The 13,787-nt window shown below is 34.7% G+C and overlaps 1 protein-coding gene across 1 annotated transcript in view; it reads right to left on the reverse strand.

Annotated features, from left to right (window-relative positions):
• TNKS2 (tankyrase 2) overlaps window positions 1–13,787 on the reverse strand; it is a 53,954-nt gene that overhangs the window by 12,737 nt on the left and 27,430 nt on the right. Inside the window, 11 exon segments of the mRNA XM_033130249.1 lie at window positions 761–843; window positions 1,730–1,849; window positions 1,852–1,981; window positions 3,832–4,020; window positions 4,695–4,804; window positions 7,171–7,390; window positions 7,919–7,949; window positions 7,951–8,070; window positions 8,638–8,792; window positions 10,088–10,167; window positions 11,730–11,901. Of these exon segments, the coding sequence (XP_032986140.1) occupies window positions 761–843; window positions 1,730–1,849; window positions 1,852–1,981; window positions 3,832–4,020; window positions 4,695–4,804; window positions 7,171–7,390; window positions 7,919–7,949; window positions 7,951–8,070; window positions 8,638–8,792; window positions 10,088–10,167; window positions 11,730–11,901 (1,410 nt within the window).

Genomic DNA, 13,787 nt, shown 5'->3' on the forward strand with positions numbered 1-13,787 from the left:
CTCTACATCCAACCTATTTATACAATACCTTCAATGATTTCTCCAAGCTATGCTAACTTGTACTTTTGCATCATTGTTCAGACTAACCCTTTTATCTCAAATGTATATTTCCACTTGGTGAAACAAGACATTCTTTAAAATCTGTTTTATTTATACATAGTCCACGAAGCTTTCCCTAAACAGTACAGCTCGCAATAACTGTCTCTTATTGGAATTTCTAAAATGTATGCCCAAAACTTAACTCTTCATATGTTCTTGCTATAGCTCCATAACTAGCTCGAAAGTTCCTTAGGGTACAAATCCATAGTAAGTATACGTTCTGAACCAAAAATTCAGTAATTATATTCTAAAAGAGTACTGTAAATTGGGACTGTTCTAGAAAAGTCCAGATATATAGTTTGCATATCTACATACCTTTCCATAGAGGCTAGCAAAGTGTCAGCTTAAAGTGGGTAGTGATTGACAGAACAGAACTGAACAAACAGGGCTTAAAGATAACTTATTTTAAGCGTTGAATAAGTAAACTTCCTTTCATGAAAGCTATTTTACTATTACTACCCAATAGTCAATTTTTACATGCTAATAAACTAAATAGAAATTCCAAGATCACAGCCAAATTAGAAGAGTAAGTGATTTTCAGTTTCTTAAAAAACGCTCCCTCTCAAAACAGGTTGAATGGTTCAGAGCATTTCAAGTATGTCCTACCTCTTCCTTGAGGTTTCCTAAAACACCAAACCAAGGAAAAAACTCATCTACTCACCTGTTCTCTCTCAAATATATCCATTAGGTGCTCGAGCCCAAGATTCCTTACAAACTGAGTTATGCTGAAATCTACCCCTGGAACTGGAAAATAAAAAAACATCCACAACAATGTTTCACATCAGAATAATGATATATCAACATTATAACAACGAAGTTTTGTGCTATTACTATATACGTTAAGTAAAAATGAAGCAAAATATTAGTAATTACTTGGGATATAATACTGAACGTAACATCAAAAATTGCAAAGAGAAAGCTATAAAACATCATCATTAGAAGAAGCAATTAACCAACGGGGCACTCTCAGGTTTTTTTTTTTTTTTAAAAAAATCTTTTCATTACAAAAAAAAATTATTTTAACTGTATTTTTATAAGTTTTCATACAACTGAAACTATTATTATATGTCAATTTTATCTCCACTAAAAAAAAGAAGTTTCTCTATCTTTGAGGCTGTAAGCTACTTTACAAAAAAGTTTATGAAAACAAGTTCCACAAAGTCACATAGGGTGAGATAAATTTTGACAAATAAAAAGTAAAAAGAGAATGGTTTTATAGGGGATGCAGGTATGTGTGTGTCTTTTTCTCTCCTTTTTAAAGAACGATCTTCAAAATTGGGTATTTTGACATGGTGTAAGAAGTATTTCACAAGTCTACAACAATACACTGGAAGAGATAAATAAAGGCATAACTACTTAACCAAAAGGACTTCTAAATCTTTCCAAAAGCACATTTACAACTGAAGAGTAGGTTAGTAACATTAAATCTCTCAACTTGGAAGGAGAAAGTTCATTAGGAATTCTAATAATAATGTAAGGAAAATAATAAAAGTCTAAAACTTTGAGACTATATTAATTAATCTGATATTAACAGTTGTATTTAGGTTAAAAAAAAGACTTCTTAGCATGCCAAATGCCAAATATCTGGCTACAATACAAGTTAGAAAGTTGTTTTTGTAGAATGTCTTACCCTCCTTTTTCTCCAAACTGGAAGCACCTTCTGTTCCACTTGAACTAACCACGGAAGACAGTTCAGAAAAACTTCCAGATAAGTTATCAAGACTGCTGGCTGCAGAAAGGCTTGATGGCTGGATGGACCTGAAGACAGGGCATCTGCAGTGGCTCCTGGGCTTCTCATGCCATTGAGTACTTGAGGTTTATAACATGAAGGCAGAGCAGAAGGGGGCATGGCTGCTGTTAGGAGAGCAGTAACATCGTCTGCCTAGAGTACATGTCAGAAAGAGATGAAATCTGTGATAAGCGAGTTTACAATTCTACTATACCTAATAGGATGCATTTAAAAATGTGACAACAATGCAGCAGATATGCACTAGAATTGTGTATTATAAAAAAAGGTTACTTTAAAAAGTGAAACAAATAAGTGATATTTAGCTCAACTTATTAAATATAAAATGTAATTCAGAAAATCTCTTCCACGACACACAGAATCAAAATAAAACTTAAATATGGCAAAGCATGAAAATAAAATCATAACTTGGATACTATGAAAAGCACTGAAATGAATTATAGAAATACCAATTTAAAAAGGTAACAGCTTTTAACATTATTGCAGTTACTCTGAAAGAAGTAATCAACCTACATGGAACATTAACAAATATAACAATTCTTTATATTTCTTGGAAAATATTCAACAAACGATATCTGTTTCTCAAAATTGAACATTTTTTGGGGTAACAAAGGTAATTATTTTAATCAAATTTGCTAGAATGGAAAAGAAATCCCCAAATTTACTGGTACATAAATTTAATTAGTGACATATACCATTCTTTCCTAATGCTCAGTTAAGACACTAATTAACATTCCGCAAGAAGTACATCAGTACTTGTTTTCATGGTTAATCATTTATACCACCTATTCCAATCCTCAGCTTTTTCTTCCCTCAAGTCTGAGGACTCCTATTGCACACATAGTTTGTATATAAAATTTTAAAATGACATTAGCACCATTTATTGGGTGCTTTTTATGTACCTGACACCATGCCAAGGACTTTACCTCATTTAATTCTCATATTAACCAGATATATTGTATCCCATTTATAGACGAGGTAACTGAGGCTTAGAGGTTAGGCAACTTGCAAGATTGGGCAATGATATATAAGTGGCAGAGCTGGAATTCTAAGGCAGGTCTGTTTGACCCTAAAGCCCATATATGTTCTCTAGAGCACTTTGCTTCAATTGTCAATTACATCTGATGGACTAACATAACAAATGGGCAGATTGATTTAGAAAAGTTCACTTCCAAGATAGTTTGGAAAGGGAAAACCATTTCCCCGAAAAAATCTTGCAGATATGGTTGGGTTGTCAAACTGAGAAAAATCTATTTAACCTCCAACGCAACTGAACTACATCAGCTCCTCAATGCAACCTGGAACAACTGAATCTTTCTCAGTACAACGCAGTCTGCAGAAGAGACTTCCCTTTCTTCCTAACTCAAGAATTTCTTCTACCTTTCCCTCCACTGCTCTGGTCAATTTCTCCAGTGGTGGCAGCAAAAGAGGCACAGAGGCCAAAGCAGAGGCAGAGGCTAGAATGGAGACTTCTACACAAGTGAGAGGAAGGGAAAAGGACTTCTAGAGTAAACTTCTAGAGTAAACTGGAAGAATAAGCTTGTTTCAACAGTTCTGGTGGAATAAAGAATAGGAAATTTTGGAGGAGGGAAAATGGAAGGGAAGGGAAGCTCTACTAGAAGCAGGCTTTATTGCCCTTGAGGGCAATGGCTCCAGCTGGGGACTTCATCAAGACCCATTATCTTGTACTATCTTGCACTCTATGCACTGTTAACAGCACCCATTGAGGGCCTGTGCCTATTTTTTCCCCCAAATAACATTAGCAGTTGGACTTCTTTTTCCCATTTCCCAAAGTACTCAGGACACAATAACTGATGAAAATCCTATTATTTACTTATTATATATTAATACCAAAGAAATCCTACATTTAAATTGGGCTAAAAACCAGATTTTGCCACATTCACCACGAAGACATTTTATATATACCAAGTGAATTTTAAAAAGTGAGAAAAACATTAAGATTTTTCAAAGAGCCCATCACTTACTGAAACTAAATCTAAAGGTGTTTGTCCTTCCTGATTTTTAAGAGTAGGATCAGCTCCATGGGCCAACAATAAAGCACAAAGCTGTGTTCGTCCCTTTTGGGCTGCTTCATGCAAAGGTGTGAAAGCCCATTTGTCCGTGGCATTGACACATGCATTATACTTTATTAGTAAAGCTGCTACATCTACATGCTGTAAAAGAAAATACTCCTGTTACAGTCTGAAATTTTATCACACTTTAGTTTCTAAAGAGAAACTAGCCATATACCTATTTTTCCATGTTTTCATACTTAGTCGGAAATGAAAAGAAAAATTGTTTCCCCTCAACATTGTAATTTATGGGTAATTAAAAATTACAGTAGACATTTCAATAACTTGAGAAACTATCTAGAAAATGTGAAGAATTCTGCAAAGGGAACTAAACTAACATGACTTCAACAATTTCTCATTTATTCAAATGTTAAAGCTGCTGAACATCAATTTATAAACCAGCAGCCTACCTCAATTATTCAAACTATACTACTGAAGATGATCAATATTGATTGTAACATTTAGGACTGTAAAAAGTCAGGAACAATGCATCTGAATCTCTACAGGTTCCTATGAATCCCAGTGGGTTTCCTGGGCACCAACATCTCAGTGAAAATAAAAGAGGTGCTAAGGAAGATAATAAAATGAATGACAAAATGTGCTGCACACCACACAGCACGCTCACAAGGATTCAGAATTAAAACTTGAAAGTTATTTAACCTCTTTAGCCCTCATATTTACTTCTCTATAAAATGAGAGTCAAACTTTGAACTGTAATACTGATTTTTACTTTGAAAATGTCAGAGATTTCTAAAGGTAAACGTAAAAGAACTTACCCCATAAGATGCTGCATTATGTAAAGGAATAAGTCCCCCTTTGTCTTGGGCATTGACGTCAGCTCCATGTTGTAACAAATACTCTGCAACTTCTAAATTATTATAACCAGCTGATTTAGGAAAGAAGAAAAATTACTTTATATAAAATATAAAAAATAGCTACATATATGTAACTCTCTATATAAAGCATAAGCATTATTATAAAAATAAAGAGACTATAAAAATCTGAAACTCCCCATTGTAGCCTATGAAAATTTTATCTTATGGAAAAACTGCCCGCTGGCCTCAAGTTAGAAGCTTTCAGTGATGACACACATTCGTTTAGACACTTTCAAATTTATACTGACTGACTGGCTTGTATCTTTCCTTTTGAAACCTTCTTACCAAAGTCCCTGCCTTCATGGTTGTTATATACAACTTCTTGAACTCAGCTCTGGTGCATGGTCTCAAGGGCTACAAAGTAAAAGGCATCCAATCATACAAAAGCCAAGTTAGGAACACAAGTGGCTGGCAGAGGAGGAGACAGCACCCAGCATGGGTTTCAGGACCCCATTTCCCCAGAAGGCCATAAGGACATGCTTTTTGCTAGAGAACTTAGGGGTACACATCTCTACGAGTCTGGTAGCAGAACCTGTTAAGTGTTGCTAAAGCTATGAAGTAAAACATAGTATTTTATAAATATGCCATAAGCTCTCTGCTGTCACCCTGGGAACTGTCAGCTCTCTTAGTACATATACTTATGGTAAAGTACATTTTATTGACACATATTCATAGACGGAAAGCAAATCTGGAGCTAACTTTGCCGACATAAAACCAGGTATCACTTGAAATTTAAAACAATTCATAATATTTTATTTAAATTTATTTTTACTGTAGTTTTTATTCTTTTGCTTAAGGATCTAAAGCAAAAAATTTAAGTAAGATCAAGTAAAGAAAAACAAAACCACTCAACTATCATAAGCTAAGTATTACAGTGAATCCAAAAGTCCTTCCAGGTCTCAAGATATACCACTGCCCAAACGGGCAGAAATATTTTGTGTCTACAACATATTTGCCACTTACAAAGATAACACAGACTTAAACAGCAATGTTAAATGTTCTAGACAAGCTACCATAAAAAGCTAATATAAATAAATATGCACAGCACAGTTCAAATCAGAGGCCAAGTCACATCTGTCTTGCATGAACTACACAGAAATTCCTGATTGCCAGTGGAAGTAGAAAAGCTTTTTATCACCATGTTATTAGCATTTGTGGCTTATCACTTCCAAATTCTCTAACAGACACACAGATGGAGTAATTCTTTTCCTTGGACAGTGGGGTCCCCAACTTACATGGGGTGAGAATTTAAAGGTAAAAAAATCTCATATAACCAAAATATCCCTTATACACTAGGAACACAGTTACCAGCCTGTGAGACTGAAAGAAACTCAGAGAAGAGTAGATTTTCATTTCCGATATCACACAAAATGGCAGCAACACCTATATTACATTTTTCTCTTTTAAACCATGTGTTTAGATAAACTTGTATGAGTCAAATATACCTATGATGCAAATCCACTGAAGTACTAGCTGTAACTCAGTGATTTTAATGGCCCATTTTCTAGCTTCTTCAATGCAGCTGTAAAAGCTGTAAAAACCACAAGGTTGTGTACCTGCACTAAAAACAAAGGTGCACTGCGTCAATATGGTGAAGCCTTAACCACCAGTACCTTAGAATGTGACTGTATTTGTAGATTGGGCCTCTAAAGAGGTAATGTAATTAAAATGAGGCCATAGGCCCTAATCCAGTCTGACTGATGTCCTTAGAAGAGATTAGGACACATAGAGAGAGACACCCCAGGGATGTGTTCACAACAGAGGAAAGGCCATGTGAGGATACAGTGAGAAGGTGGCTATCTGGAAGCTAAGGACAGAGGCCTCAGGAAAACTGATCCTGCCAACACCCTGAACTCCAGAACTGTGAGAAAGTAAGTTTTCGTTGTTTAAGCCATACAGTCTGTAGTATTTTGTTAAGGCAGGCCTAGAAAACTAATACGACAAATAACTGGCAAGAGGTTTATGTAACTTCTGAGAAGTCTTTTAAGATATTTTCCTGCTTGTGCTTAACAGCTATCATTAGAAGGGAAAGCTTTAGCTTCTCATGAGGAAGGCTGGCTCAAGCAGGAATACTTTTGAAGTTTCTGTAGCCAAAACTCACTCATTAAAGATAACTCAAACAATATGATGACCTGGAATAAAGGTTCCAAAGTACATGGTGACTGGCAGAGCCTCTTTCAATTGTTTTTACTGAATGTAACATACTAGTACTAAAGTGAACGTGAAGAACAGTTGTCCTGTACAAATACACTAGAGTATAATGGTGGTATTAAAAGGCATTTCAATTGACTCTCTTAAGCTTACTTTCAGGAAATATTTTACTCAGGTTAAATGAATCTTAGGTGTTGCAAGCCTAAATCTGTGAAACTTCACTTACCTGCTAAATGTAAAGGTGTTGAATGTCGGCCTTGGGTATCACGGCAATTTACATTTTCGGGAGAAGACAATTTCTTTACTCTGGCTAAACAACCCTTCTTGGCAGCATCTAACAAAGCTGCATCTCCCCTAAGTAGATCTTGGATATCTGTATCTCCATCTTTAACAAGATCCAAAGGAGTATTTCCATCCCTGTTTTTCTTTGTAGGATCTGCACCATGCTGGGCATGTGAAAAAGAGAAGAGATGAATTGCCTTAAGTTTGCCTTTCGTCAATGAGAAAAGAGTCAATGTAACTATGCCAAAGAAAACTATTTTATACTTAGATTACCTTAAAGGTTAACATGATTCTTATTAACGTTCAATTTAATACACAGAAAAATTATGAAAAGAATATAGAGACAGTTAAATATTACTGGGCTTCTATGATAATATAGTCAAAATATTAAACTACATTAAAAAATAAGGTATTTCATTAATCCATCAACTATTTTGAAGTTAAAGTACTAAATAAGAAAAATTAAGATAATCAGAGAATTGTTACATGATGATAGCTGACTTTATACAGTAACAAATCTGTGTTTGGTAAACATACAGATTAAAATACTGCTCATGACATTTATTCTGAAATCGAGGTAGAGAATTACGTAACTTTTCTTTCTATCCCCTTACTAGTTTATGTTAAGAGTTATTCGAAATATCAAACACATTCTATGTAATACACTGTCCATAGTAAGTACTTAAATATACCTGGAGCAGAAGTTTGCAAATTCATATTTTCCTTTGCTGCAGCTTCATGTAAAGGTGTAAATTTCCATAAATCAGCTACATTAACTACTGCACCATGCTTAACAAGAAGTTCTGCAACTTCATAATGTCCATAAGAACATGCATTATGCAAGGTACAAGGCCTCTGAAATGAAAAGCTAAGTAAGCAATGCAACACAAAGATATGTTTAATTTAAATAAGTACATATAGCTGATAAGTTTCTTGAACTGCACAAGGGATTGTACTGATTGTATTTTATAGAACCTAAGAATTTAGTGAAAGCATAAATAGAATTATTTTTTGGGGGGCTAGGGAGGAAATATTTAAAATTCAGAGAATATAATAAACATCTATATACTCAATATCTATAATTGAGAATTGTGTATTTTTAAAGAAAAATCATTTTACGATAAACTGGAAGAACTCAAATATCCTCAATGCAAATTGAAAATTTTACTATATTCAAAATCAGTATCACATTAATGTCATAATCTCCTTGCCCATTTTAATATTACAAGGCATTATGCAAATAAGTCTGTATATAAATGCTAACCATCATACAATTTTAACTGAAATTAAGAAATTATATGTAAGCCAGTGTTGGAAAGACTTCCTTAAAAGAGCTACCAACTATCATAAAAATATTTTCAGATTTTCTTAAAAAGGTCACATAAAGGAAAGAGAGGCCACGGCAACAGATGGTACTTGCCCTTTGTCTTTAGCATGCACATCAGCTCCGTGTTGCAGCAGATACTCCACCACAGACACCCTATTATAGCCAGCTGCAAAATGGAGTGGTGTCGACTGACGCCCTTCGATGTCTCTGCAGTTGACACTCTGAACAGTACACAACTTCTATAGGAAGGAACACAGTATACACATGATGCTACACGTTCTGGCTTCTTGCTTTCATTCATTCAGTAGAAATTTCAAATGTCTGACTTACTTTCTTGTCTCATCAAATCAGCATCCTCAGCAACTATCTACTCCTTTTTCTTATCTCATTTTGTCATTTATTGGAATCCCTCTCATCTACGCCTTGTATCATGTTTGCTAAAGCTAGTACTAAGTAAATTTTATCATTGCCATGACTCCTATTTACAGAAAGGTAATCTAAGTTATCAATTATCAGCAATTTTAACTTCCATTTTGGCAAATATATGTAGAGGTACACTGCATCATAGGAGCATCAGCATGAACTAACGCTTGTTGGAAACTAAGAATGTCAGACTGCCATCTACTGAACCAGAATCTACATTTTAACAAAATCCAGAGGTGATCTGTAAGCACATTCAAGTTTGAGAAGTAATGCTTGAAACCAGTGGTTCTCAAATTTTCCTGTGAATTTGCTCTCTCCTCCAGATTTTCTAATTCAGTGTCTGGGGTGGGGCCTGAGAATGTGCATTTCTAACAAGTTTCTAGAAATGACAGTGATGATAGTAATCAAGGAACTGCATTCAGAGAATTCTATTGCACTATATAGAATGAATTAACTACCAGAATGCTATTGCTTATATACCGCCCTTTGGAGAATAAGAAATAGTCAATCGAATAATTTTTTGTGCTCTTTGTTTTAGATGAGGAAGTCTTGCTGAGAAAGACTATAACAGTAACACTCAAAATACTCAAGAGTAGTTTGCATGAAAAGTATAAATGTCTGGGGAAGAAAAGCGACACAGATGATAAATCATGGTGCACAAAAAGTTGAAAGAATATCAACATTAGTAAAAACCCTTGCTCTTTATTATCCTACCCTAAAAGCAGGAATAACTAAGCCCTTTAATAAACCAACTACCAGTGGGTGTAACCTCAATGGGTATATCATATGTAAACAATAATGGACAATAGTTTGATATACCTTATCTTTTACAGTGATAATGTATAGGTTCTTTAAACAAAGTTCATTTCCATAAACACGAAGTTATTTAAACGTGACTGTGCTGCATTGACAGAGATGTATGTGAAACTAGTAAGTTTAGTAAGTTTATTACTCAACGATCCGTATTTGTAGAAAACTACATTAGCGTCATTTACCTTTTAAAACAATGTACGTATAAATAACTAGGCTCTTCATTGTAACAGTACATTTTCATTAAACACTGTCAAAATACAAACCCAAAGTTAACAAAAAACATAAGATCATATCTTACTTTTACAGTTTCTACATCTCCAGCCTTTGCAGCTTCCAGCAATTGTCTGTCTGCCTCTGAATTACCTAATGGGATACCCTCTAAAAAAAGAGAAAAAGAGTGATTAACTCCTACTTGGAAGGTGGAACCAAACCTTTTTTTAAGGGAGGCATCTTATCTGGCAGTCTAGTTCTTTTATAGTTTGGTAGATTACGTAGGACATCCCTATGGTAGTAGAGGAAAACAGTAAGACTTCCTTAGAACTGTTTTTTGAAACACACACACGCACACACACACACACAAGCAAAATGTATATAAATATGAATAATCATAAAATGTGGTTTAAGTAATGTAAGGGAACATAAAATAATAAAAGATGGCCTGTTTTAAAACCGAGCCTGTTGAATGGTGGAAAAAATATTAAATTAGGAGACCTAACTATGGTTCCTCCTTAACTAGCTGACTAGGACAAATCATTTGAACCTTCCGGGACTCAGATTTTTCTAGTTCTAAAAAGAGAGAAGTTGGACTAGAAGGTATTAGAAGTCATTTTCATTTTCTGGTCTAAAATTCTGTTTCACAGCTCATATAAATTTCATAAAAAAGAAGAGAACGTGTACCTTGTATCTTAGAACAAATAAATACCAGATAGATTAAAGACTCAAGTATAAAGATTACACCTTGAATATATAGAAGAAAATATAGGTGAATATTATTTTTTATCTTGCAGTAGAGTATCTTAGAGTAGTACATCATTTATCTTAGAGTAGTACATCAAAAGCAGAACCAAAATTGCTTTGGAAAAATATCTGCCAGGCAATAAACAAAGCATTAAAAAGTTATAAGGCAAAGAAAAAAAATGGGAAAAATATTGCAACATACATCTTAGAAATGCCAAATAATGACACTTTTTTTCCATTCATTCATTAGTGGGCAAAAAGGAAATGGAGGAGCAAAATGACAGTTTCTAAAATTTGTATTAAAAAAGCATCTATGACTTCTGTAATTCACACATATACACAAATTCACCCAAGGAAAAGATTAAGAATAATAATACCTGGTGCTGACAAGGCAAACAGGTCCTACCACACATGGTTAGTAGTAGAGTATAAAATGGTATATAACAACCTTTCTAAAAGGTGATTTGACAATTACATATTATCCTTTGACCTGAAAATTGTACTTTGATAATTTATTCTAAGAAAGTAGCTGGAAAGGTTAAGTAATAGCACTTAGCACAAAACTATCAAGACTGTAAATGTCCCTCACTAGGCGACCGAACAGGACTAGTGCCATACCCCCAAAACCTACACTGAAACAAATGCATGGTATATGGGGAAGTATATCATGGGAATACTTGAAAGGTAATCTTGAAAGCAGTCCTGTAGTTAGTTCACGGTTTTGTCAGTTTCCAAGAGGTTTTTATCAACCTGCCTTCATCTATTCAAGCAGTGTTTTTCTCAAAAGGTGGTTTCTAGACCGCAGGTATAAGGATCTTGATCAAGGGTGACTGTTAAAGGTACGAAAGACTTGATCTGTTACATTCCTTCTCATATGAGATTTGAAATGTCGAAGACTCCATTAACTTTTAGTAAAATGTAGAGACGTAGGCAAAGACATTTTAAAATCAGGGGATCAGATTTTCTAGGAAATTAATTTCTACCTTGAAGCAGCTGCTGCACGTTTTCATTTCCCATCTGTAAGGCAGTGAAGCCCTGAAGGGATATGATGTTAGGATCACACCCGTAGCTCAGGAGGAGGCGGCAGGTCTGCAGATGACCACAGTGTGCAGCTCTGTGCAGAGAAGTCTGACCAAGATTATCCAGAGCATTCACCTGAACAATGCAGAAAAAACTGAAATTAGCTTCAACGTAAAATTTAAACCATCCAATCATGGATTTAACATTTGCTACTAATTTAAAATTCTCAATTATTATCTTATGAAGCCTATAATCCAGTGCTAAAGCAAGTATTTATGCTCAAATCTAGGGCATAAATTCAATTCATGAAGGATGACATCAGAAGGAAGACTCAGTTTTTGGGTTAAAAGCGTGAGATGTTGAGTAACAGCTGTGTTTGGCATTAAAGTTATTAGACACAGCTTCTAGAGTTAGACATTGCCTAAGAAAGTCTAATCCATGTATTTTTATGCATCTCTGAGGTCCAGAAATGTGGAGAGTAACTCCAAGATAGACAAGAATCAATAATAAAGCCAGAGCCTAAATTACAAACACGTGGTTCTATTGGCTGAATCTTTTTTATGTAAAATAATCTGTAGGGATAAACATTATGGTATATTCATACAATGAAATACTTCTGAGCGATAAAAAGGAACAAACTATGGATATGTGAATGAATCTCCAAAACATTATATCGAGGAAAAAGCCTTACAAAGGAGTATATATCCTATGATTTCAGACAAGAAGGTCTAGAACAGGCAAATCTAATCTATGTAGAAAAACATCAAAACAGTTATTGCCTTTAGGGGTGGAGATTATCTTGGATAGGGAGGGCCCTTTCTCTGTCATGAGATAACATTCTGTATCTTGGTGAGTTTTGGTTACGTGGGTGTATGCATTAGTCAAAATTCAGTAAATGTACATTAAAGATTTCTACATTTCATTGTATGTAAATTTTACATCCCAAAAAATCTTTAAATGAATACTGACCTCTAGATGATGCCTACGTGGAAGTATTTAGGGAGGGAAAAGTTCAAAGTCATTTGCAAATTACTTTAAAATGTGTCAAAAAAAAAAAGAGATATACTGGTAAGAGGGGGAAAGTGATGATATGTAATAAAACAATAACAGTAAAATGTTAGTAACAGAATCTAGGTGATGGGCATATAATTATTCTCTATAAAATTCTTTCAACTTGATTCTATTTTTGAAAGTGTTAATAATAAAAATTACCTGTAGCACCCCGATCTCATCCCTATCCCCACTCTTCCCTACCAGGGAAATAATTCTTTAAAACATAACTGAGAAATTAAGTTCCTCAGTAAACAATCCTGAGGCCGCTAGTGTGTTTTGAGACACTGTCCAATTCATATTCATGGAATTGGAGAATAAATAGGGATATAGTTAAGACTTTCTCAATGAGTCCAAAAACTATAATGTGAGTCCAAAGACTATAAACAGCTAGTCTCCAGGCTTATGGAACCCGAAAAAGCCATTTAAAATGCTCAGGGCATTTTATTCACATCAATCTTTTTATTCACATACCAAAACTCACTGAAAAACATAACCACTTGAAAACTTTATTTGGGTACCACTCTGTTTAAGATTAGGGTGACCAACTTGTCCTGGTTTGCCTGGGACTTCCCCAGTATTAGCACTAAAGTCCTGTGTTTCTGGAAATCCCTGTCTTGGACAAACCTGGATGGATGGTCACCCTCGTTAAGACTATTTCATCGAGTTTCACAACTCAAATTTAATATGCACCCCGAGAGACTTCTAGTAATTCATCACATGTATGAAAAAAGTAATCAGTGAAAAGTTATAGAACAGACAAATGAGTATGACAAGCAGTCAAGCAGAAATAACTTTATTTTATTCAATAATTTACAATAGGAAAGATTGAGATTATACATTATTAAGAATTCCCCCAAAACAAAGAGAAATCAAGACACTGAGAGGCAACAGAAAAAGAAATTATAGAATTCTAAGTGGTTCCTTCAGTGGAAACACAAGGAAGGACAGATCAGAAAACTATTATGCAA

This window comes from Rhinolophus ferrumequinum, chromosome 16 (genome assembly GCF_004115265.2).
Source record: "Rhinolophus ferrumequinum isolate MPI-CBG mRhiFer1 chromosome 16, mRhiFer1_v1.p, whole genome shotgun sequence".
Taxonomy (NCBI): Eukaryota; Metazoa; Chordata; class Mammalia; order Chiroptera; family Rhinolophidae; genus Rhinolophus; species Rhinolophus ferrumequinum.